This window comes from Lissotriton vulgaris, chromosome 3_2 (assembly GCF_964263255.1).
Source record: "Lissotriton vulgaris chromosome 3_2, aLisVul1.2, whole genome shotgun sequence".
Lineage (NCBI taxonomy): Eukaryota > Metazoa > Chordata > Amphibia > Caudata > Salamandridae > Lissotriton > Lissotriton vulgaris.
The window spans coordinates 327319777-327346667 of record NC_141690.1 but is presented as its reverse complement, the minus strand read 5'-3'; the positions used below and the strand labels follow the sequence as shown (position 1 = coordinate 327346667).

At 44.5% G+C, this 26891-nt stretch overlaps 1 protein-coding gene across 1 annotated transcript in view; it reads left to right on the top strand.

Annotated features, from left to right (window-relative positions):
• The first annotated feature begins 6988 nt into the window (after nucleotides 1–6988).
• Nucleotides 6989–26891, top strand: part of SUCLG1 (succinate-CoA ligase GDP/ADP-forming subunit alpha) — a 115542-nt gene continuing 95639 nt past the window's right edge. Inside the window, exon 1 of the mRNA XM_086964428.1 lies at nucleotides 6989–7040. Within this exon, the coding sequence (XP_086820554.1) occupies nucleotides 7007–7040 (34 nt within the window). The 5' untranslated portion in view covers nucleotides 6989–7006. The remainder of the gene's footprint in view (nucleotides 7041–26891) is intronic.

The following is a 26891-nucleotide window of genomic DNA, read 5'->3' as shown; positions in this document are numbered from 1 at the left end:
GACTGTAGCATTTTTGTTTGGGGTGGGGGCATTGACATGCCAATTTGGGCCAGCCCCCACCCCTTCCTATATAAAAAAAAATCCCTGGTGCTTAATGGGCTTTCTGCCCCCCAGGGGGCAGATCAGGGGCTAATGACCCATCTGCCTCCTGTGGGGGACAGAAAGTCTTTTGTTTTCTTTGGGGGGTGGGGTGGGGGAATTTTCATGTCCATTCTGGGCAGTCCCCACCCCAAGCCTAAAAAAAAAATAAAGAATTCCCTGGGGGGACAGATTGGGGGCTACTGCCCCCCAGGGGGCATAAAGACTGAATTTGGTCAAAATAATATGGGGGAGCAAAGGCCCTTGCCCAAGGGGCCGCTCCCCCCTCCCTGGTGACTTGTGGGTGGAGCCCTGCTTGGGGATCGGCCTCTTAGATGTAACATAGTCAACAGTCTAGTATTTGGGTGGGTGGAGTTAGCCAGGGACCAGAGGAAGAGGAGGAGTGTAGGCAGGAAAGGGGCAGACAGAGTATGGACAGGGACAGGGACAGAGAAGGATGCAGAGAATAAAGCTCCTTGAAACATAAAGAAGCGTGTCTGTCTTTCTTGGGTCAGGACACGACAACTGGCGACGAGGTTGGGATGAGCAGCCTGCTCTCCCTGAACCCTGGAAACAGCGTCCTGTCCCTGGGGCATCGTCTGGAGAGCAGTCGCGGTCGTAACACATATGCCCCGAGGAAACTGCCGCCTAAAATAAGAGGCCAGTAGCCAGTGTCCCAGCTCCGCGATTCAGGGATCGCGTGGAGCCGTGTGAGAGGAGAGTGGTCGAGCGCTAAACGAAATTTTAAAACCGGTGCCGTTTTGCGCCCAAAAGCGGAAGTGAGCCTGGGAGCCATGCGAGGCTAATGAAGAAACTGGGAGCCCACCCCAGCTTTCTTGAAGAGTCCTGAAGGTTGAACCTGTCTGGAGAGGTGTGGAGAGCCGTGGGGAAGTCTAGAACCCTGTGTTGAGATTGCCGAAAGTCGGAGCTCATGCGTGAGGAACGGCATGCAGACAACTGAAAGAAATCGGGAGCTGACCCCGAGCCTACCTGAGGGTGTAAGAGGACAAGAAGCACAAGAGAGACCGAAGGAGACCTGCTGCCTGCCAGGAAAGCTGCCGGTGAGTGCTGTGTGAGCCCTGTGAGTCTGGAAGTCGAATCCAGCAACAAACCTCGTGGTGTATGGGAGTTTCAAGTGAGCGGCCATCTTGAAGTCAGGCCATCTAAAGGGACACCCCCTGTGCAATTCGGGAGCGGCCATTTTGAAGTCAGGCGCCCCATTGACATACAAGCATTGGCGCACATGAACTGTTGAAAACAAGCAAGCACAAGTTAATGCAAGTGACAAATAATAAACAAGCACGAGCAAAAGCAAATGTGGTATTACAAATAAGCACAAGTCAATGTAAACAAGAAATAATAAACAAGCATAAGCCAAAGCAAGTAAGAAATAACAAACCAGCACGAGTACCTGCAAAGAGAAACAATAAGCCAACTTGAGTCAAAAGAAAAGAAAAGAGAGGAAAGGAAAGGACGTGCTACCACAATGCTGACTCCAAACACCTCCCCGCAACGAAATGAGGTCAAACCAATCATCACGGGGTGTCACATCTGCGGCTTCCAGAACCTCTAACTCTGACCACTGGAGGGAGCATGGGCCCCAGATGGCAGGAATGGTTGGAGGATTTTGAGGACTACATTAAGGGATCGAAGGTGACAGCAGATGAGGAAAAATTGATTGCCCTCCGCAATCTGGCGGGCCGAGAAATTAGTAAGATAATCAAAGATCTTCCTCCTGCAGATGTAGGAACCTATGACAAGGTGCGTGAAGCCCTGAACAAGAAATTCCTCCACAAAAGGAATGTCGATTATGAACGACATGCGTTTCATCAGGCACGTCAAGGAAAAGAAGAAGCAATGAGCACATTCATTACCAGACTGCGGCGATTATCGAGGCACTGTGAGTTTGACACTTTTTCAACAGATGCTGCCATAAAATCACAGATCATCGATGGATGCCACTCTGAAACACTCCGGAGGCGACTGCTGGGAAAACATCATGAATTAGATGATATTGAAGAAATGACTCGCGTCTATGACCAGGCGGAAGAACATGCCAAGAGCATTGAAACTGGACGGACTATAAGCCGAGAGCAGGTGTGTCGAGTACAGGCCAGCAGCAGCAGTCGTCGAAACTCAAGGGAGAAACAATGGAGGCCTCGGCCGTCGTCCCGCCAACGACACACTGAGCATAGGAGGCGTGACCCTGGTCGAGGGGAAAAAAAACCAGAGAGAACAAAAAGGTGCTATAGATGCGGATACGACTATCCACACGTCGATGCATGCGCTGCCATGGATCAGTGAATCCGAAGATGTGGGCGGACGAATCACTTTGAAGTGATGTGTGGGGAATATCAAAAGGAGAGATGGAGTGGAACAACGAGGCCATCTCGCTCTGACGCCAGAAAACACCACATAAGAGCAGTCCAGGACAGACCGAAGTTGTCCTCGGGCTCGTCACATTCCAGTCGGGAGTCACAAAGGTCTCACTGGGAGCGGAGATCATCATCCCGAGACTCTAGATCAACATCCAGAGATTCTGAATACACAGTGCAATATGTGAACATGATTGCAGATCCTGACCAGCTCAAGAAATATCCACGTCTAGACATCAGTGTGGGAAACCATGAAACCAAATTTGTGCTAGACAGCGGAGCTTCATTAAATTACATTCCGGTCACTGAATATGAGAGGATGAAGCCTCAACCACTATTGACTCCTGCACACGTCTGGGTATTCATCTGGATGTCCAAGAAGCCACTTCCCTGCTTGGGGAAGTTTCCAACAACACTAAGGCATAAAACCGTATCCATACCAGCGTTCATCCATGTTATTGAAGGCCCGGAGGCCGACTGTCTTTTCAGTCTACCAACTGCAGAGCGCCTCCGACTTGTCGAGATTCTTTATAGGGTCAGTGATGATCCGGACATTATCAATAAATTTCCCAAATTATTCCACGGATTCGGGAAAATGAAAGGGTGCAAAATCCGTCTTCACATAAATTAACCGATCAGACCAGTGGCACAACAACCCCGACGTGTACCGTTTCACCTCCAGCAAGCTGTAGAGGATGAACTTCAAGAACTTTTATCAGCAGACATCATTGAAAGGACCGACGGTCCAACTCCATGGGTGTCGCCGGTAGTCATCGTACCGAAGAAAGGTAATCCTGGCAAAGCGACATGCAGCTCCCCAACACAGCCATTGAGAGGGAGCGTCACCCTGGGCCACATCTCAGCGACATGATCTCGGCACTAAATGGAGCGAGGGTGTTCTCAAAGCTTGACTTAAACAAGGGATACCACCAGCTGGAGTTGCATGCCAAATCTCGCTACATCACAACATTCGCAACCCACCTTGGACTATTCAGGTACAAACGACTGAGCTTTGGTGTTTCCTCGGCTGCAGAAATCTTTCAGAAGGCAATTCGACAAATCATTCATCATATCCCCAACATTTTAAATAACAGTGACAACATCCTTGTGTATGGATCTAACATTCAAGAGCATGACAAGGCTCTAGATCGGGTGTGCCATGCCCTACTAGAAGCCAATTTGACACTCAACAAAGACAAGTGTGAGTTCCACCAATCCACTCTATAAAAATTTTCGGTCACATATTCTCTGGTGCCGGGATGAAACCTGACCCGGAAAAGATAACTGCTCTGAATGAGACCAAGAGCCCTCAAGATGTTAGCAAATTGAGGTCATTCCTGGGTATGGCCAGCTATTGTGCTCGCTACATAAAAGTCTGTGCAACTATTAGCCATCCGCTTCGGGCTCTCACAAAACAAGGTCAACCTTTTACTTGGTCCCCCCAGTGTGAACAGGCTTTCAGAGAAATCAAGCAGGCAGTGGAGTCTGCTGATAATCTCTCATACTTTAGTCCTCACAGGAAAACAGAGATAACAGTGGATGCCAGCCCCGTGGGCTTGGGTGCGATTCTGGCGCAGTATGAAAATGACTCTGATCAGAGACGCATTGTTGCCTATGCCAGTCACAGCCTTTCAGATCCTGAAAAATATTATTCTCAACCCGAGAAGGAAAGTCTTGCGGTGGTATGGGCGTGTGAACATTTTCATGTCTTTATTTATGGCAAGCACTTTACCATGATCACTGATCACCAGGTGCTGGTCACAATCTATGGTAACCCAAGATCCAAGATGCCACCGAGGATTGAGAGATGGGGTCTGAGATTACAAGAATATTCGTTCACAATCATACATAAGCCCGGGAAATCAGAGAACCCAGTGGACTACATGTCACGACACCCGCAAGCATCATCTGAGCCCAAGCCCTCCATTGCTGAGGAGTATATCCACTTCGTGGTAGATCAAGCACAGCCACCCGCCATTCCCATGGAAGCCATTCAGGAAGCCACTGCACAAGACGTCATTTTACAGAAGGTGCTACGTCGGCTCCAGACAAACCGGTGGAGACATGAAAGTGAAGAGGAAGCTGGTGATCCGACTGTCAAGCAAGAAATGCAAGCTTTCCGACATGTCTGTGATGAACTTTCTGCTACCACAGATGGGCTGGTACTGCGAGGTCAGCGGATTGTTATCCCCAGGCAACTACGACAGGGTGTTGTCAACCTTGCTCATGAAGGCCACAGAGGAGTGGTGTCAACAAAACGAGCTCTCCGGGAACAGGTGTGGTTTCCCCTCCTCGATCAGATGGTAGAGCTAACCCTGAAGGACTGCCCCCAGTGTCAGCTGGTCAATCGTGGAGATCCTCCTGCTCCATTGCAAATGACCACGCTTCCTAGTGGGGGGTGGCAAGAACTCGCCATGGATTTCTATGGACCTCTGCAATCAGGCAAATATGTCTTGGCCATAATTGACGAATACTCCCGGTTCCCTATTGCTCAATTTGTGTCATCAACAAGTGCTTCCAGCACCCTCAATGTGTTGGATGAAGTGTTTGCGGCATGGGGTGTTCCCAAAGAGCTGAAAACAGATAACGGACCTCCTTTCAATGGACACAAGTTCAGTGCCTTTGCAAAGCATTTGAACGTCAAACATAGGATAGTCACACCTCTATGGCCGCAGGCAAATGGCACAATTGAACGGTTTATGGCCACACTTAAAAAGACTTTTCAACAAGCCACCACTGAGAAAAAGGACTTGCAAGTGGCTCTGAACGAGGTCCTCAGGGCGTACAGAACAGCCCCTCATGCCACCACTGGAAAATGTCCTGCCACGCTGATGCTAGGGCGACCCATAAGGACCAGCATACCGACCTGGGAAGGAGCCCTGCGAGCGGTGTCGCCTCTCCGTAGTCATCAAGAGGTGATGGCGGCAGACAGTCGCAGCAAAGACAAAATGAAATCATACGCAGGCGCAAGGAGGAGAGCGAGATCACCATCTCTAAATGAAGGAGACTGTGTAATTGTCAAACAAGACCAACAAAGAAAGACTGATTGCCGTTTCCGAACGGAACCTTTACTGGTCACCCAGCAGAAGGGCACCATGATAACGGCGGAGTCCGATCATCGACGAATCACTAGGAATGTATCATATTTTAAGAAGTGCCCTCCGGACATGAGAGAAGCTCTCACAAAAATGACTGGAGCGACAGTCAGTGAAGGACATGATCGATCTGACCAAGCGAGTGGGAGTCAGACAAGAGATCCTCCAGTCGACTCTGGGACTGATACTGGAATCATGTCTCTGCGACCCGGCCGAGACATTCAACGACCAAAAAGACTCATTGAAGAAATTTGAGCCAGTCTATTATTTTGTTTATTTGTTAAAAAAGGGGGAGATGTAACGTAGTTAGCAGTCTAGTAGTTGGGTGGGTGGAGTTAGCCGGGGACCAGAGGAAGAGGAGTGTAGGCAGGAAAGGTGCAGATAGAGTAAGGACAGGGACAGAGAAGGATGCAGAGAATAAAGCTCCTTGAAACAATAAAAGAAGCGTGTCTGTCTTTCTTGGGTCAGGACACAACACTGGGTATATATCCAGATGAGTGCACATAGATTCAGAAGCTGCCGCTCACAGGGTCAGACACAAAACCTTGCATAGCGGCGGGCATCAGTTAACAGTCTTTGACAGGCCATTCCCTATTGTTGCAAAGTCCCATCTCCATGCTTGGTTTTGCTTAGTTCTTACCCGAATGAACCCAGCTTATATGATCGAGAGTTGTGTTTTTATTTAAATCACCAGTTAATGGAGTAAACTCCATGTTAAAGAACAGTAGATGTTTCATCGCCCAGGCTAATGTGCTGCATAGTTCAATACATATAAGGTCCCAAAAGCGAGACTGATTCCATTGCAAATGCTTGTTTAGGCTAGCACTGGCCATGAATGATCAGATCAATGAGATTATCTGAGCAGATGCAGTGCCTGTCTGTCCTTGGTTACTGACAGCTGCAGTCACGCAGTCTGTCTCAGAGTGTCCTTCCATTTCTAGTGCTTTACAAACGCTTTAAGATCTTCTTTGAGTTTCACGTTGCTCTAATGGGTGTAATTTCTGATATTGATATGTTTTCTTCGTCTTCATTGCTTGGTTTTGCTCGCGATAAACTGTCACTCATAGTCGTGGTAATGTCATTCAGAATTACCCTGAAATTATGAAAATGTCACACCTAGCAATCTGACACCTTGCAGCTGTGCTAAATAATCTCTACTAATCACTTATCAAGCTAGGCTGAATGAAAACTACATTTCCCATCATGCTCTCAAGTCTTCGCGCCTGCCACCCTCTTCCTAGATCGTAAATGCCTGAAAAACAAACTTCCACCCTGTCGTATTGAAAATAAAGACTGCGGGCCAACTTCTCCTGATCTAAGGCGCACGAATCGTCTTTCGTCTATGTTTATGCTTCAGTCGAACTGTCGACCTCTACGTGGCGTACGTGCTCCTGCGTGCCCGTGCGTGCGTGTGGCCCCCTGCGCGCGCCCCGAGTTGTCATTGGCGAGTGACCCAAGATGTTTACCGGCAGGTTGCTAGCTCGATCGCTGTGTGAGTACGCCCTTGCTGTTAGAGGGGTCCCCCCGTGAGGGGGAGATAGGTGCATGGTGGTAGCTGTGGTTTTATAGTTTCTTTTTTAGGTCAGAAAATGCACCCGATTTAAATAAACACTTTTCACTTGCATTCCATGCATGTGTTGGGGTGCTGGTTAGAGCTATCCTGGTCATTCGGAGCAGGGTGTGCGCTGCAATCCTGGCAGCTGCTCTGACGGGAGGCGGCCAAAACGTTTGTGGGATTCCTTCGTAACGACCCTTAGCTGAGGTTCCCTTTATAAATAGATTTGCAATGAGCGAGGGTGTTTCAGGGGGTTGAGGTGTTTGTACTCTTGTACCAGACGTGACGACACTAATCTGAACTAATTTTTGGTTTTCAAGGTTAAGCCCCTGTCCTCTTGGAATTTCAACCTAACGTTTGTCCACGTTTCTATGCGTACACGTCAATTGATCACTCCTCACTGCACTTCTAAATTTTGCATAAACTGTGTTGCTTTTTGTTTTGCGAAGTCTCTTTCGCTAAAGTTTGTTGGAAGTTACAGATTTTTCGCGTGCAGAATGGTAATAGAATTGCAAAAATACATTCCCGTATAAATTCTTGTGTATGTTACTTTTGTGTAGAAATATTTTAAAATAGCCACACGAACGTTATAAATACGTAGAAAAAAACTTTACGAGTTACAGTTTTATGCCATTATTCATCTAGGGGACTGCTTCTTGGAATTAGGTGTACCAAATGCGTCATGTTAGATACAATAGCCGTTTACAAAAATGTAACTTTTTAAGAGAAATTGTGCATTATTGCCATGTAATTATATTAAGTGTCTGCCCATGTATCGGGCTGTGTTATACATGTTAGACTTTTTCAGTGTTTCTGTCTTGTCCGCACAGGTAACAAGTGGCCATAGGTCATGGGTGACGTTTGCAGTAGTTTAATGGCTGGATTGTGTCTGTAGTAGAAAGAATGCACGTGCTCAGTATTTCTCTTGCTCAACACATTTAAGTCCTATTTACTTCAAACCTGAGCTAATTGTTGATTGAATTGTGCCCTACTCTAGGTTCTGAGATGTAATGTTGCAGGGATGCTAGGCTCTTAGATGGAGCTGTGTATTTTCAGAAAACCTTTTCCAAAGTCATGTAACTGTCAACGTTCCTTCCCTAATTAAGGAAGGAGGGTTGTTAGACTGGGAAGGGAGGATCTTTTATTTTTTTTATTTTAATTTTTTATTTGAGAAGGGGGATCTTTCCAAAAGCGAACCTGGTGCCACATACCTCGATTGTTGGGGGATCTGAGAGGCGGAACCTGCCGCCTCCTTGCTGGAATTGCCGCAGATTGCCGCAGCGCCTGCTCTCTGAGCCCCCCCCCCCGCCGCACCTCTGCACCAGCTGACCGCGGCCGCAGTTTGGGGGGGGGGCTATAGCGCTGAATTTAGGATTCCTTATTAATGGACTCATATGCAGATCTTCCTGAAAAAGATGTAAATTGTGTTATCTCCTCAAACCAAAGCCCCCCTAGCGATTTTGCATGTCGGCAAAGTACATTATCACTAACACCTAACATGAGGCAAACTGAGGAATCACCAACCATGATCAACGTGTCGGATGACGCAGAAGGGATAGATATCTGTAATATTGAAAACACTGATTTAGCAGATAAGACAACACGTGTGATTCCCCCACCAAAGCCAAGAGGGAAAGCCTATAACAGCCATTTGGTGTCCAGTAGAAAACTGTTGTCTGGGAACAAAATGAGAGGGAGACAGAAGAAATTGATACCTATCCCAATAAAACAGAAGGGGGGCAAAAATAATACACAGTCCAACGGCGCTGAACAGCAGAACAAGGAGGAGAGGTGTAGGGCTCAACAAGATATATTACCTACAAGCCCCATGGACCTTTATGAAACAATTCGAACACTTAATGAAGTCACTTATCTTGCCAAAAGTGGAAAGATTAAGGGTATTAGTAGACAAAGTGGGGAACTTTGAAAAGGTGGGCTTGGCTAATTCAGAAATATTGAAACAGATGAACATCCATGCCAAGCCAGTGGTCAAATCTAATCCCACAACATCCAAAAATATTGCTAATGATGCTGCTAAGGCAACACCATCGGTAGCTAAGGGTGACAATCACCCTGTCCAACATACCCCAACTTTAGGCACTCAAGCACAAACCCGTAAGAATACTGGGCAAGAAGGGTTAGAGAGGGAGGCTGGCAAGGGAATAACAAGGAGGGAAGACAATAAGGACAAGAACGATAAAAAAGTTGAGAAGACTCCTAGCAGAATAGAAAAGACTAAACACCTACGTGTGGACTTACCCCCCACAATAAACTCCCTATACTGTTGTCATGAAGGGAGTGCCAGAGTTAAGAAATGAAAGAGGGGAAACCCATGCAGAATTAAAAAAATAAGGTGATACATTGGTTAGACAACAATAGACCACTACCAGGATATATCCAAGCGGAGATTATGCATGTCCGCAGAGTAAGTTGGATTGGTCATAGGTATAAAGACCTTCCTGGAGACTGCATAATTATTAACTTCAGAGATAGACATGTGGTAAGATTTATAGCTAGGTTTCTAGATAATCCTGCCACCATAGACGAGATTGCAATAGAGGTCTTAGCTGCCACTGATTTGATGGTTCCCATACTTAATGTCGGCACTTCTTTAGAACAAATAGGGATGATTCATGACTCCCTTTTTAATAAAATTAAAACCTTTTTTAATAAACCTGTAAAGGGGAGAAATAATGGCCCTGCTCCAAGGAACAAATGGTATAATAAAGCCTGTCGCACTGCCCATAGTTCCTTGTTAGACGCTATTAAATCCAAGTCGGTCACTGACATAAGATTAGCTAGGGTTAATTATAAGAGAGCTCTCAAAGATGCCAAAATAAATTGGGACGATCAGCGTTGGTCGGACCTATACCAAGCAAGCTCCTCTTCCAATCAACAAAAATTTTGGGAGGTTGTGAGATGGGGAGGATCTGGGGACCAGAAAAATCCAGTCAATCACGTGCCAGCCGAACAATGGGTCAAGCACTACGCGACGCAGTTTAGCAACACGGAACGGATCTCCCTAGCTAGGGAAGATGCCAGTGTGCTGACTGCAGAGTTTTTGCCCGATCACATTGTCTTCACTGAAATGGAAGTCGTTGCTGCTCTAAAACGAGTTCAGAATGGTAAAGCCCCCGGCATGGACTGTGTCCCAGCAGACCTTTTTAAGTACGATCAAGTGCACTGGGTCCTGTATATAACTACCCATGCTAATGCAATAGCAAGAGGAGCTAGCATTCCAAAGTCGTGGAAAGGGGCAGAGATCTTGCCCGTGTACAAAAAAGGGGATAAAACTGATGCGGGAAATTATCGCCCCATCAGTCTTATTGACGCCTTACAAAAAGTAGTGGCCAGAATGTTATTAGGGAAAATTGAATCTTGGATGTTAGGAGCTGATATTCTGTCTCCAATGCAGGCAGGCTTTAGGGCAAACATTAGCACTGTGGACCAAATATTAAGATTTGTGATGATTTATTGGAAAACTGTGCTCTTGGGGGGTGGCAAGATATTCGCTGCATTTGTAGATCTCAAATCAGCGTTTGATCTGGTCCCCAGAGGTAAGATGTGGGCTGCTCTGAGACGGATGGGTGTTCCACCTGCGCTACTTGAACTTACCATCAGATTGCACAAGGGGAATTTTGCTAGAGTGAGATGGGGTCGTCAGGGCCAGGTTACTGAATCCTTCCCAGTAACTCGTGGAGTGAGGCAGGGCTGTGTCCTGGCCCCCACTCTCTTTATACTCTTTATCAATCAGGTGGTTAAGTTCCTGTCAGCTATCCCCACTGACGCCCCATCACTGGGGGGGACTAAATTCCCCCTTTTAATTTTCGCAGACGACACACTTATACTGGCCAAAACACAGAAGGGACTGCAGGCAGCTATAAATAAATTTGTGGACTTCTGTAATGAGAAGATCTAGAAATCAACATTAACAAGACCAAGTTCATGGTGTTTACAAAGAACAAACCGTTGAGGGGTCATGTTACGATGAATGGGTCTACTTTAGAGCAGGTTGAAGCAATGACTTACCTTGGTGTAGTAATGGACTACAGGTTACGCTGGAAAGAGCAAGTTGCGGCGCTAAGTCTGAAATTTGCTCGTTTGTCCGGCTGTTTGGTGAAGGAGCAGCGGTGTTCTTTGACTAAAAGAGTTTTGCCTGCACTTAAAATCTATAGTGCAAAAATTAGATCAGCAATATTATATGGGGCTGATATATGGGGTTGTGTGGACCTGGCTGTCCTTGAGAGGATCCAGAACAAATTTCTCCGTAACTTAGTTAATCTTCCACCTTCAACACCTGTATTACCACTTCTTATGGACATGGGCTTTTATTCTATAAAATTCCAAGCTCAGTTTAGTATGGTGGCGTTATGGAGGCGCATTTGGTCTACCCCGGATCTTGCTATGTTTGCTCAAGAACTACAGGACGTTAGAAAGCAACCAGGGGCAGCTGAAATACCATGGCTTAAGCTAATCAGAAACATTCTTACTGGAATGGGTCTTCCCCAGTTATGGTCAGATCCGGGCTCCCATATCTTTCCCTCAAAGAAAGATTTCAAACTACTCTTTTGGTCCATGGTGAAAGAAGAACACGTTGCTCTTTCAGCGAAACCGAATCTGACTGGTCAGTTTCTGCTTTACAAAGCAGTTCCACATACTGAGACCTATTGGGATGTAATTCCTAAAACCTTAGACAGGAAACTCTACCATCAGTTTCGTCTAGGTACATTACCTCTAAGGGAATTCACTAGTGGTTGGTTGAAATCAGTCATCCTGCTGTCCTTGCTGTATTGGACACATAGAAACAATAGGTCATTTTTTGTTCGTATGTACTGCCTACCATGAACCACGCCATAAGTGGTTAAAGCCCATCTGTACTAGACTAAAGACCAGGGTGAGCAAGGAAGCTTTATTTATCCTAAAAACCAACACCTCCGATTGGCTATCTATTGGTCTAGCAAAGTTTTTTGGATGGGCTTGGTTAATAAGGATCAAGTCGGTTCGTAATACTATATCCTCAAACTCAACCTGAAACTGAAAAGGCATGTTAATTTTATCATCTCCTGACCAGTATTGTTGTTGCTGCTGCTGTATTTATAATCAAATGTAAGGAAAATATTATTCCTCAGGTCGTCTTTATTCGTATATTTAATTGTGGATTTTAGCAAATCTTTTTTAACCAAATTTGTACGTACCTTTTTTTTTAAGTTATATACATTTAGGACTATGTCACTCTGATTACACTTATGTTACTCTGATCATATATATATTTATGTCTATGATTATGTTATCCTGATGCATGTACATACTTTGTCTTTTATGAAGAAATTTCGAAATAAAGACGATAAAAAACTGAAACTGGTAAGATTTATATGTAATTGGAACTCCGATTATGATGCTGGTGGGATACAAACTGTGGATCTGACCCATTTTTACCCAGCAATGAGGCCTAGAATGATCAACCCTATCTTTTGGCAGCAAGGGGAATATAGGACTAGACATAGAGATAATTTTAATTTTGATATTCCATTATCAAATCAGTATCCTATTCTGCAAGGGCTAGAGGATATTGACTGACTGCCCATTGATTCTAGATCTACCAATTCTATCTCCTGTGACCTGCTAGAGCATGAGGACTGTGGGATGGGAATCACCTTTGTAAACAATGAGATAGATATAGCGGAACCTATGAGCACGGGGCGGGAACTCGTGTGCCGTAATGGTCATCACAATGAAATTCCCACAGGGATTACCCTTGAACATAATAGTGAAATAGATATTGTGGCTAGCCAAATAAATGAGGGAATTTGGTCTTGAAAATTGGGTCAAACTACTGAATACCTACGACGTTGTTAGTCTACAGGAGACATGGGCAGTAGAACCAGTCCATATTAATGGTTATAGAACTTACTTTTCCCCAGCAATTGGTTCACGCCATGGTAGGGCCAAAGGAGGCTTGTGCACCTATGTTTCTAACATGCTCGGATGCACAAAAATAGAAGTAGTCGCTAACAATATGTATTATCACATTATTCGGATTGCAGTTGATAAAGTGAAGGTTTTAGTCTTGATAAATTTTTATAACAACATCGAAGGAATAGACGTTGACAATGTTTTTAGAACACTAGGAAATGATGTTAAAACTGTGATGGATGGGAGATTCAAGGAAGCCTGTGTTATACGGGCTGGAGATTTTAATTGCTCCTTATCTACGAAAGGAGAGAAAGGGACCTGTGGAGTTAATCTTGACAAAGACATTATGTTTAGTCACTTTGACCATACTAAGTGCGGGGACCACTTAAACGATACAATATTTGTGAATGGCTTGGGTTTTGTGAATGGTCTGATTAGTCCTGAGGCCCCCTTTCTCCCTACCTTTAATGGAATGGGGGCAAATACAGTAATCAATCATATTATCATGACTGCCAGACATGGTAATATGATACAGGACTGTGCTATCCTCGATCTTTCACTTAGTGATCATTTTCCCTTAAGTTTAACCCTGAGAGTGAAAATAATGAAATCCGTGGTAAGGTCAAGCAGAAAACAATAGTTGACAACATCTCTATGGGAAGAAAAAATGGCTATTCCTTAAAGTGGACTAAAATTGCGCCAGAAGATTTTCTCCAAAAACTGCTAGAGGGAATGTTGCCGCAATTTTATGTATGTACAGATGAAAACACCACAGACTCTGATGTAATTAAGAACTTCCTGGTGATTGCCGAACAAATCAGAAAGTTGCTATGGCTTGATTCTAAAGGTAGATGTGGGGTTCAAAAGGGGTGGTTTGATTCCGCATGTGCAAATGCGTTTTCAAACTTAAAGCAAGCACTACATGCCTCTGTAAAGGATAGAGGTCTAATTAGAGAATGTAGGAACATCTATAAGCAAACTCTTAAAAGCAGGAAAAATGCCCTCAAAAAAGAGGCCTGGGAGGCCTTGTGCGCGGCCTCACTGAGCAAAGATCCCGCATTATTTTGGAAAATTGTAAATGCACCTCTCTTAAATTATAATAAAACAGACTCGCTAGAGGTGGCAATATCAGAAAGAGAGTGTGTTGAATACTTTATAGGACTGTACTCTGATGAATACGACAATAAGGATGGTGCGACTGAGAACATACAGCTGGAAGCTTCCATTTACCCCTGTAGCTTTTTATCCCCAGACATTTCTGTAGCAGAGGTCCATGAATGTATTAATGCATCCTTGGGTGGGAAGGCACCGGGTCCCGATGGGGTCCCGGTCGACCTGTACAAAAACAATAGGGAACTATGGGCCCCGATTCTTGCACGCCTTTTTAATGCAACCCTACACAAGGCTTACTTCCTTCGTGGTGCCAATCTCTGATAGTACCAATTTTTAAAAAGGGCATCGAGACAGCTGTAAGTGCTATTGCCCAATATCACTATTGGACTCCACTGTCGAGATCCTAGGAAGAGTAATTTTAAACAGAATCCAAATTTGGGCTGACGAGAATAAAATTATAAGCGATTTTATAGTATGGCTTCAGGAAAGGGCGAAAGGGACAATTGAGCAATGCCTGAACCTGCATATTTTAACTGAAAAGTATACCAAAGCCAAGGAGGGTCGAATATTTCTAACATTTGTAGATCTTACCTCTGCATTCGACTGTGTCTCCCACAGTAAACTTTGGCTGGTTATGGGCAACATGGGTGTAGATTGCTCTATCATAAACTTTCTTCGGGAACTTTATGCTGGAGCATCTGCAAAAGTTTTAATTGGGGAAAAATGGGGAATGCACCGAATCTTTTGGAATTCAGAGAGGGGTACGCCAAGGCTGCATCCTAGCTCAATTTCTCTTCACACTCTATATTAACGATGTGGAGCGCACACTACTGACTGAGTGCAGGGACCTCCCAATGGCAGGTGATAGGCCAATACCAACCCTGCTATATGCCGATGACGCCGTCCTCATGGCCAGAACACCACAGGCTATGCTGAGGTTGGTTACCTCATTCTGTGATTTCATGACAAGGTTACATTTGCGTATTAATTGTTCCAAGACCTTCACTATGTCTTGTGGATCGGGATCTAAAAATAGGAGAAGGGCATTTTTTGATGTTACCCCAACATTTTGTTACCTAGGAGTTTTAATTGATTGCAAGGGCCTATGGAATACCACTATCAGCACTAGGAGACTGCTGTTCTGTAAATCAATTACGGCCTTAAAGAATTTTAGCCGTAAAATTGGGAAGAGACCAATCAAGGAAATGCTAACCATATATAAAGCTACTTGTGTAGCGATTGTAACATATGGCGCAGGGTTATGGGGACATGCCAATGTGAGCTCACTACAGGTCATTGAAAAATCTCTTTTTCAAATACCTTCTAGCAGTCCCACAGAGTGTTTCAACATATGTTTGTCATGTAGAATTAGGGGAGCCCTACTTGGAAGATACTATAAAAACGGCTCCAATTCTACTATGGCACAGAATATGGACAGGTGACGAATGTAAATTAAACCGCACAATAATGACCAATGCTGTTGGCCTAGAGAGAAGCGACAAACTTAGATGGCTGTGTTATGTGAGGAAATTCCTCACTGCATTGGGTATGGGGCATTATTTCACAGAACCATCTTCCTTATGTAACATTTCTAGAAAATCTTTAAAAGAAAAGTGTATGACGTATCTGCACGAGAATAGAACTATGATTGAAATGAAGAAAATAACTGTAGTAGCCCACAAACAAATTGTGTTTTCTAGGAATGTACAACCTTATTTGAGCTTACCAATGAGTAACCATGAAAGGTTTTTATTAATCCGTTTTAGATTGAATTTGCTGTTTCGGCTACTTAGTTTCCCAGTAATGAATGATTGGTCCAACACTTTGACAAAATGTCCCTGTGATGAACTGTCAGTACAAACGGATATACATATACTATTCTTTTGTAAATTTTATTCTGTACCTAGACGAACGTGGGTTATCCCACTTCTGAAGTCCATGGGAATTAATCGCTGTCGCCCTGCTTTTTTAGCTATACAGAAGCTTGATAGTATTTTAAGTGTCGTATTTATTTCCTCATTCCTTAAAAATGTTTTTAAATCACGAAAATCAATTGTAATCTGAACTGTGTGGAAACAACTTTTGTGTACTGTAATCAATTGTATTGTAAGAATCTTTTTCTTCTTTTATTGTACTTTTATGGTTATTTTGTTTTAATAACCGAATAAAGTTTTGAAATTGAATTGAGAAGTTTTATATAGTGCTGACCTGACCGGTGGGTATCGGAGCGCTTTACATCAGTTACAGAGAAGGGTAAAACATAATACAATGATGCGGAAAATCTCGTAATACAAATATTAATAGGTGACAATGACAAAGAGTTCAGGTTCGTGGTCTAGCTGACGTAGCGCCAGGGCGGAGTGAGGAGTCGATTTCAGCGCTCAGTCAAAACCATTAAAGAATACTTGCACAATCGGGCTTCTCTAGTTCTGTCTTTGGAAGTTTATTCAAATAATTGTATCCTTCCAGAAAGCTAATTTTAATCGATTAAGGGAATTTCGTTAGGTCAAATTGTAAATGCAGTAATGCAATGTGCTTTTAAGAAATGAAACTTTCACATCATACATTTGTTAAATAGATATTCAAATTAATAATAGAAAGTCAGAGTTACAAAGGACCACTTGCATCTAGCTCTCTAATCAACAAGCAGAAAAGCTTACTAAGACATGAAAGTTGGTTCTTCTCCAAATAGCTTGTCTTTTATACTGGCGTGGACAAAGAAAAGCTCATCATATCATGGTATGTGCAATTGGAAAGCAGCTCGATAATCCACATTAAACAATCCAATATTAAATTACATAACACATTATTTTCATTGGCTGTAATTTACATTAGTTGTTACACAGAACCTGGCCCGTGTTTTATTAATTCAATAATATGAGAGGTAAAGACTGCTTTCAGTATGTCCTTAGCAACATCACCACAATACATTAGCTCATAACCTTATAATGTATAAAGCATACATCCTTTCAACTGGGGAAACTAAAAATCTGTTAAATTTGGACACGGGCAGAGTCCATGTTTTGCAGCTGGATTTTAGTGACTTTCAGACAAGCAAAATTAAACCTTAATGTACATCTCGTTCACAACAAAAATACATACACTTTTATGAAATGTGACCTGCCCATTTGGAGAGGAGCCCTAGTTCTGCTAACAGAACCAAATCATGTTACTCATATTTCGATTAAAATAATTTGTTTACACATGACAGAAGACTTGCTACTTGTATACCCATGTAGTTGAGTAGGCTGTTGTAAGTTGTACTGCATTTGTTTTGTGATACTAACAGATACTACCACTGCCAGAGTCACTACTTATTTTTTATTGTTCACGTATAATTGCTTACGAGAGAAACACTATCAGTTCATATCTCCACAACCTAACCTGTTTTTCTTTTAACTTTATGAATAAAGAAAAAGTAAGGCGCTGGTCAAAAAACTGCTGCATTTGTCAGTAATTGCAGTCCAAACATTAATTGTTCAATTTTATCTCCCTAGTATAACCAGAGCTCTTTTATGTAATTAGTAATTGAACAGAAGTGTTATTTGGATCTTCGTAAATGCCACTAAAGAACTGTTTGCAGATTCCAAGTGAGCAAGTTGACACTTTTGTGGGTTGATAGATTATTGTGCCTTGGGTGACCTAGGCACAATTTAACAACTGCAAGGTCTGGTATTTCTGCCAGTGATATGGCTCTGAAAGGAATTGCTTAAAGGGTATTGTCTAATTTTTGACTGATTTCTCATTTATTTGAAGCATTTGGGGAATAAATAAATGGGTCTTAAGGTTACAGCTCAACTCAAGACTGAGTACTATTCTACAGTGCTGATTAGAACTGGAGGGTGATGTCACCCTAATTTAGATTTTTTTCCCTTAGATACTGCACATTTTATACTTCATTTGTGCACTGTAATAATGATTTGATCTTGAATTATGAATGTCATAAGAGAGTTTAATTTTTATATAATACATTTGCTCTATAGTTGAGTCAAAATTGATAGTTCCAATAACAACTCACATCGGGTTCCTGTAGCCAGGATTGTAAGCAGTGAAAATGTTACCATGCCATAGAAAATTATGCTTCCTAATTTTGAATTGCAAAAAACACAGTTGATGGACAGAATGCAGAACAATGTCTTACATTCCCCCCAGTACAAAGATCTGGGCCTAAATCCATCGTTTTTTTGCACTCCACACCACCCTAGGTCAGACACTGGCCTTATGCAAATCAGCCTTGACCCTGTGCCTCATGGGAACAGTCCAGCCCGAACTACCAAGCCATGTCTTTCCTAGACCGGAATCAAGCATCCAAGGACCGGTTTCTGGCGATCAGCCTTCTTCAGCCTGGATAGCTTGACTCCAATGACGTGGAGAGCCTGGGACTCACGTTTGAGCATACCCAGCCCACTCCGGGTGAAAATTGCAAAAAACACAGTTGATGGACAGAATGTAGAACAATGTCTTACATTCACCCCAGTACAAATATCTGGGCCTAAATCCATCACTGGAGTCAAGCTGTCCAGGCTGAAGAAGGCTGATAGCCAGAAACCGGTCCTTGGTTGCTTGATTCCGGTCTAGGAAAGACATGGCTTGGTAGTTCGGGCTAGACTGTTCCCATGAGGCACAGGGTCAAGGCTGATTTGCATATAGCCAGTGTCTGACCTAGGGTGGTGTGGAGTGCAAAATAACCATGGATTTAGGCCCAGAACTTTGTACTGGGGTGAATGTAAGACATTGTTCTGCATTCTGTCCATCTGTGTTTTTTCCTAATTTTGAATAGCATGGACTTTCAATCTTGGCGAGATGTTGACTTAAACAACAACAGATAGGAGTGTACCCAGGACCCAAGGTCCTAGCACGGAGAACGAGGATTATGGAAAGAAAGAGTTATTTCTTTTTTAGTAAACCCCTCACTCACCGACGGTCGGTGACATGCTTCATCATCGGGGTCCACCGGAGTGACCTAGTGCCACTCAGGTGTGCTTCGACGCCTCCAACTGCAGCGGACCTGGTTTTTTTGTGAATTAGTGAAGTGGTGAAATTAAAAAGTGTGCTACTTGTACTCCCTATGAACTTTAATATGGAGTTAGTATGCCACAAATAAAAACAGGTGGGATACTACTATTGGTGTAATTTGACCAAGGAGTATCGATCTTTAAGTGAACATGGCTGGTGGAAAAGCATACGGATCTTCACTGCGGGGGCGCGTTGCGGGCCCCTTAGGTGAAGGGGTGGTGGGGGGTGCACATGGGGGGTACCCCCATGCATTTGTATGCAGAATGCGGCAGGCACCGCGCGGTGCCTGCAACTTTCTACATACAAATGCAATGCGTGCATTTTTAACATTGCTGTGGGTGCAGTTTGAAGCCGCACCCGCCGCAATGTTAAAAATAGAGGATGTGACCGCCAGGGTGGCGGTCACATCCTAATTGCACAGGAAGGAACGCCGCAGCCCATGCGGACGTTCCATCATCCTCGGTGAGCACGGACGGACTTAAGTCCGTCCGCGATCATAATCGGCCCCTAAGTGCGATGCCATAGAAAAGTACACTCAAACTGCGGACTTACTAGTAACTATTAGTAAGGGAACCCCATGGATGCCTGTCGGGGGGGCCGCCTATGAGCGTTCTGTGGACGGAAGAAACACATACGAGCGTTACTCGAGGCTCGTGGTAAAAAAAATCCATTTAGGATCTCAGAGTAGTGAAGCGTGGGAATTTGCTTGTTCACCCTCTTCCCCCCCCGACACTTACTAGTCAAAAGGCAATGGCCCGCCAGGTACCTATCCATTCCGTACGGCATCCGGAGGATAGTGCGAGCTGCACTTCATTGTGTTTTAAAAGGGAGCCGTGCGATTGGATAAACGCTAGCCAATCGGAGCGCGTAGTCCTTGATCAGGTGTCCGCGACTCAGGAGGCTGGTTAGGGGTGTATTTAGGGATCGAGACTCAAGTGTGTTGGTATTGTAACATCGAGGGAGTCTGTGCAAAGTGCCATATTAATCGCAATTCCAACTTTATTTTTCATTCTTACAATTGCGAGATAATATTAATAATTAAAGGAAGTGTATTTAACGATTCAGACTCAAGTATGTTGTGTGAAAAGGTCCATATTAAACATAATTTGAACTTAATTGTCCATTTTAACAGTTACGAGATAATGTTAATGATCAAAGGTAATATCCAAGTTTCTTATATGTCACAAACAGAGGATTAGTGCGCATTTCAGTGGTCCAGTGGTCTCTGGCGGCATTTATCACTCCGTGTGTCTTCTGAAAGCGGTATAGGGGTGGAATCCATATTATACACTGTTCTAGCTGTCAGTATCATTCCCCTGAGATATGTAGTAGTTAACAAAGGAGAAGGTGGCTGGTACGCATTGAGTGTAGGCCATAGTTTGTCTTGCTTGGTCCCGTGTTTAAATAAACCGGTCATTGTATCAATCATTTTTGTCTAATCGTATACCAGGGTATATTATCGTTCAGGCCAGATGTATTGGTGGAAAGTCTATTTATCCATCTTTGTTCTTTTTTGAACAAACGTTGTGTGGTATTCCGCCTGGTTTGGCAACTTTAATTATGGTCCACCTCATGTCATTCGTGGTGTGGTTCAACGCCAGGAAGTGTTCTGTTAGTTTTGTGGTCACCTTTTTGCTCCTGATTGTGTTTCTATGTTCGCAGATGCGTTGTTTGACTTTCCTCCCGGTCATACCCACATATTGTAAGCCACAAGGGCAGGTCACTAGGTAGACAACGTTTTGACTGTTGCAATTAGTGTGGGTCCGCTGTGTCCAGACTTTTCCTACTTTCAGTTGTAGGGTTTTTGTGGCAGTGGTCAGGTGACACACACTGCAATTGCCACATGGGTAGTGGCCAGTGACTTTAGGCAGACCCCATGCACTGAGTACTGTGGTTTCTTCATTTGTCCTGCCAAGTTTGGGACGGGTATGTAAAAGTGTGTCTCTTATACTTCTGGCTCGTTTGAATGAGAACAGTGGTTTTTCCCAGTGAAGATTTACAGTGTTCTGTATTTTCCAATGTTTATTGATACATTTTGTTGGACAATGTATTTTTTTTATTTTTTTATTTGCATGTTTGTATGGCGCTGTGAATCGACTCCCGGAGGAGTATCTCCGCGCCTTTGGCAGCAACTAAGAACAGCAACTCGTCATAATTTAATTCAAAGCCCTAAACCAGCTAATAATTAAAAAGGAACGTTTTGAGTTTCTTCCTAAAAGGGAAATGTTCCCTGCATACTCTGATTTCGTTCGGGAGTTGGTTCCACAACTTAGGGCCGGCTACAGATAGGGCCCTACCCCCCTTTCTAGCCTTCATGGCCCTAGGAACACATAACAATTCCTGATCTCAAGGATCTAGATGGGACATAAGGGATGAATTTTTCAGTGAGGTAGCCAGGACCCTTTCCCATAAGGCATTTATGGATGACACAACAGATCTTAAACATCACCCTCTGCCTTACCGGGAGCCAGTGCAGTTTGGCCAACAATGGTTTTGAGGGAGTACGAGGCGGGACGTTTAAAACTAGTCGTGCAGCAGTGTTTTGCACAACTTGCAATCTAGCCAAGATACCCTCATTGGCACCCAGCAACAGACCATTGTGGTAGTCCAGCCTACTTAACACTAGTGACTGGACCAACGTTCTCCTGGTGAAATCCGGTAGCAGAGGGAATACTCTCCTGAGAAGACCAATAACATGAAAACATGAACCCACCACTTGATTAGTTTGTTGTGTTAGGGTGAGCTCATGATCCAATTTCACTCCCAGATCTTTTACCACCGTTTTGGGCTCAGGGACGGGGCCAAGATCTTGGGGCCACCAGTCCGGAGTCCATAAACGTTTGGCCTCTCCGAAGAGCATAACCTCGGTCTTGGAGACGTTGCACTGCAGGAAGTTGGCTGCCATCCAGCGTGCTACCTCCTTCATCCTCCGGGCGAAGGAGTCACTCACCTCGGGAGTCATGATTTTAAAAGGGAAGAGGAGTTGGGTATCATCTGCGTATGATACTGGAATTAACCCGTGGGATCTCATGATGTTAGCTAGGGGTGCCACGTAGATATTAAATAACGTAGGGCTCAAACACGAGCCCTGTGGCACCCCCTTTGAGATCGCCACCACCTCTGATTGGTATGGTCCCAAAATGACTCTCTGGGTGCGTTTACTGAAGAAACTCCTTAGCCAGGCCAATGCCTTGCCTTCCAGACCGATGTTAACTAGTCTGGAGGTCATGATGTCATGTGACATAGTGTCAAACGCCGCTGACAAATCCAGAAGCACCAGGACGACGGAGTAACCCTTGTCCTGTAGCATCTGAAGATTGTCAGCGACGGACAGCAAGGCGGTCTCAGTACTGTGCCTGGGCCTGAAACCCGACTGAGAGGGGTCGAGTCCACCCGTATGTTCAATAAATTTTGACAAATACTGATTCACATATCTCTCAGCGAGCTTCCCTATAAAAGGGAGAAGAGAGATCGGTCTCAGATTTGTCAAATCCGACCAGGGGATTGAATTGTTTTTACGAAGAGGTCTCACATGAGCCTGTTTCCAGGCTAAAGGGACTTCCCCCGTACACAAAGATAAATTGACTATATGTCGCATTCCAGCCCCCAGATCATCCAGCAGAAGTGGCATAATACGTGCTGGGATGATGTCCGTCGGGCACCCACTCTTTGTTTGCATGACAAGAGCAATCAGCTCTTCAGTGGAGATGGGTGGGAAAGCGGCAAGCTTCTTGGCCTCATTATCTGTGGTCATAGTATGCAGCCGGACTCCACAGTCAGTTGCAACTGGATTGTTAGAGATGGAGTTTGACGCAAGTATTTTATTATATATGGCGTCGATTTTCCTGACAAAAAACTGTGAAATATTATCACAGAGTTCTTGGGATTCGATCCCCTCAGTGTCACAGGCAGTGGGCTTGGTGAACGTCTGTAGAATGTTATACAGGGTTTTTGCGTTAGAACCCGCAGCTGATAATTGAACTGCTATATGTTGTTTCCTAGCAGCGCGGATTGCTTTATGGTAGTTTTTAAACGACCTCATAAAGTCCTCCTTATCATCTGCCTTGTGTGTAGCTCTCCATTTTTTCTCCAACTTTCTCATGGTCTGTTTTAGTTGTCTGAGATCCCCAGTATACCAAACTTCTTGTTTTGGGGCTGGGCGGGGTTTATAAGTTCTCAGCGGGACCACACGATTTATGGTTCTTAACGCAGCTTCACTGAATGCGCTTAAGGCTGAGGTGGCGTTTTCTCCGCAAACTTCCCAATTGGGCTCAGAGTAGTTTTCCCTAAAGTCTGCAGGGACCAGTTTATTCCAAGGCCTTCTAACATTGGCCATCGGCCTATGGAAGGCTTTGACTTTATAGTTAGAACGAGTATAAAACGTAATAACAGAGTGGTCTGTCCAATCAACTTGGTAGGGACTGAGACAGTTAATGGCTGTTGAATTACATAGCACTAGGTCAAGAGTATGGCCCGCAGAGTGGGTTGGCCCCTGATTCTTTTTATTAAGTCCAAGTGTGGCCAAATCTGTTAGCACAGTCTGTGCGTCAGTGCATGTGGTAATCTCACTGTGGATATTGTAATCCCCCACCAAAATGAACTCCGAGTTAGCTTGCATGTGAGCTGCCAAAATTTCCATTAATTTAATGGAAAAGGTCCCACATGGACCAGGAGGTCGATACACGAGTGCACCCTTCCTGGTTTCCCTAGAAGTGGGATTGATCGTAAAAATCATAAGTTCCATTTCCGGGGTACACACAGTTTCAATGACAGCAACCTCCAACTCTTGTTTGAACACAATAGCCAACCCTCCTCCCGTTTTAATCGGGCGATCCATTGAATGTGAATGTGGTGACACAAGTAAGAAGTGGCTGTATGTCCTCCTTCACTTTATCTTCAAGTAGCGCGTCTCTTGGCTGGTTTATGGCTCTTTTTTGGCCTTTCTTCAGGATGTGGTTAGGATAGCCTCTGTCTGACAATTTTTTAGTCTGATCTTTTGCCTGGCTCTGATAGTCTTCTAGTTTACTACAATTTCTTCTCAGGTGGAGATATTGGCCATATGGAAGGTTTTCTTTCAGTGCCCTTGGATGGAAGCTCTCGTATCTCTGGGCATTATTTTTGGCTGTAGGCTTGTGATGGGTTCTAGTTTATAGAACCCCGTCTTCTTTTGTTATTACTAGATCCAGGAAGATCATGGTCTTACTGTCAGATTAGTGAGTGAATTTGAGATTGTTGTCACACGTGTTAATCCACGTTATGAATTCACGCAGGGTGTCCACCGGTCCTTGCCAAATGGCAAGGACGTCGTACATAGATCTCTTCCAAAAACAATGTGTTCTCCAAAGGGGTTCCCTTCCTGCAGGATGAAATTTTTCTCGAAGTCAAAGACATACAGTCCAGCTGCGCTTGGAGCGAAAGTGCTTCCCATGGAAGTACCCCCAATTTGTAAAAAGAGGGCCCCTAAAACTAAAAAAAAATCTTTTTTAGCGCTAAAGTGGCACATTCCAGGACAAAGTGTTTAGGGACATTGTAATGCCAGGTGGTTTCATCTAGTACTTTGCCTAAAACCTCTAAGGTTTCATCTTGGGGCAGGCTAGTGTAAAGGCTTTCAATATCAAGGTTCACAAGAATAGTTGCTTTGTTTGCTTGGATGGTTTTTAGAAGTTGGAGAAGACTTTTTGTGTCCTGCAGGTATGTTTCGGTATTTTGTACCATTTCTTTGAAAAAGCAATCGCAATATCTGGAAAGAGGCTCCAGGAGAGACCCGATGCCAGACACAATGGGTCTTCCGGAGACACAATAGGTCTTCCGGGTGGTGGTGTTATATTCTTTTCTTAACTCGTATTCAGAAAGTCAGCTTCCTGTTTCGTGATGTAGCTGCTGGATTCAGCAAGGTCCACTAGCGATTTTATTTCATGTTTCAAAGCCTGTGTGGGGTCGGTGGTCAGAGGTAGATAGTTCTTAGTGTCTGATAAAAGGCGTATGCACTCAGTTTGATATGCTACCTTGTCCAATACCACTATCACTCCTCCCTTGTCTGCTGGTTTCATAACAATCTCCTCCCAGTTCCGCAGATTCTCCAGGGCTTGTTTTTCATTTTTGGTCATATTACAGAAAGGTCTGTCTTCTTTCATTTTCTCAATATCATTGTATACTGCCTGTTCGAAAGTGTATATTTCCACATATGGGGAGGGGGGTTTGTTGGAAAGTGGATTTATTCCGCATTCCTGTATCACGTTCAGTCAGTGTATCTGGAGGTATAAGCACAGGCCAACATAGAAGAATAGCGTTATCCTGCCAAGTGTGCTTTTACCCTTTAGGTTAATAATGCTAATGCGATATAGTTTCCTTCCCCATCCACATACTGTCTTCCTGGGAGTGCGATGGATTTAGGTTCTGATATGAGAAATAAGCTCAATACTCAATATATGTTAATCAGACAATTCCTAAATCATTGGTAAAGAAAACATGAAACGTGTTAAGATATCAGTCTTTACAATTTTGACAGATTGCCAGAAGATCCGATGTAGGAATAAAACCTATTATTTAATCATAATTAAACTATATTAGAAAATGATTGTATGTTGAACAAATGAACTTTTTGTTGTAGTGGACACATTTTGTTGTTTTCGAACCTCTTCAGGGCTACAAAATATACATATGTTATATTCCAGACAGATTTAAAAATCAGTTAAAACCAACAATATGAAACTCACAAAGAAAAGTAACCAGATTACATGAAACTTGCCTAATTGATCTGAAGCTGTTCTTTAGGGCTACGAAACATAACGGGCACTGACCTGGCCTACCAGACCTGTCATCCCACCAGTGCTGTTGGTCTCCTCGCTGCCAGAACTACCGCGGCCGCCGAGGAGGGAGACTACAGCCCCCAGGTCTCCCAGCAGTGCTGACGACGCCCACTTTCACGCCCGGAGGCTCTCAAAGCTCCTTTGGTGGAGCGGGGGCCTGGCAAGCTGTTCTTTGGGGCTACGAAACATTACGGACACTGACCTGACCTACCAGACCTGTCATCCCACCAGTGCTGTTGGTCTCCCTTGCTGCCACTGCCAGGACTACCGTAGCCGCCGAGGAGGGAGACTACAGCCCCCAGGTCTCCCCGCAGTGCTGACGACGCCCACTTTCGCGCCCGTTGGCGCTCAAAGCAGAGTCGCTCCTTTGGTGGAGCGGGGGCCTGGCAAGCTGTTCTTTGAGGCTACGAAACATAACGGGCACTGACCTGACCTACCAGATCTGTCATTCCACCAGTGCTGTTGGTCTCCCTCGCTGCCGCTGCCAGAACTACCGCGGCCGCCAGGAAGGGAGACTACAGCCCCCAGCAGTGCTGACGCCGCCGACTTCTGCCCACTTTCGCGCTCGGAGGCGCTCAAAGCAGAGTCGCTCCTTTCACGTCGCGGGACGTGCGCGGGCGGTGCCGGGAGAAGCCAGGGACAAGTGCGGGACCGTCTTAGGCCATCAGTGGCCGGAGGTGGCCGGGCTGGGCCCCTTCTCTGCCATCTAACCTGAGGAAACGTACTGTGTCATCTTACTTGCTCACCAACAATGAGAAAGAAGAAACCCAATGGCTCTAAACCTAACGGAGTGGGATGGGCTACCCTAGACTCTTATTTAGTGAAAATAACCAGCATGCTAACAGAGGAGATTGAAAGAACTGAAAGGCGTCTTTCCATGGACCCAGGTCAAACTATCACTGCCATTGTACATGATATTCCAGAAGTCTCTGTCTCC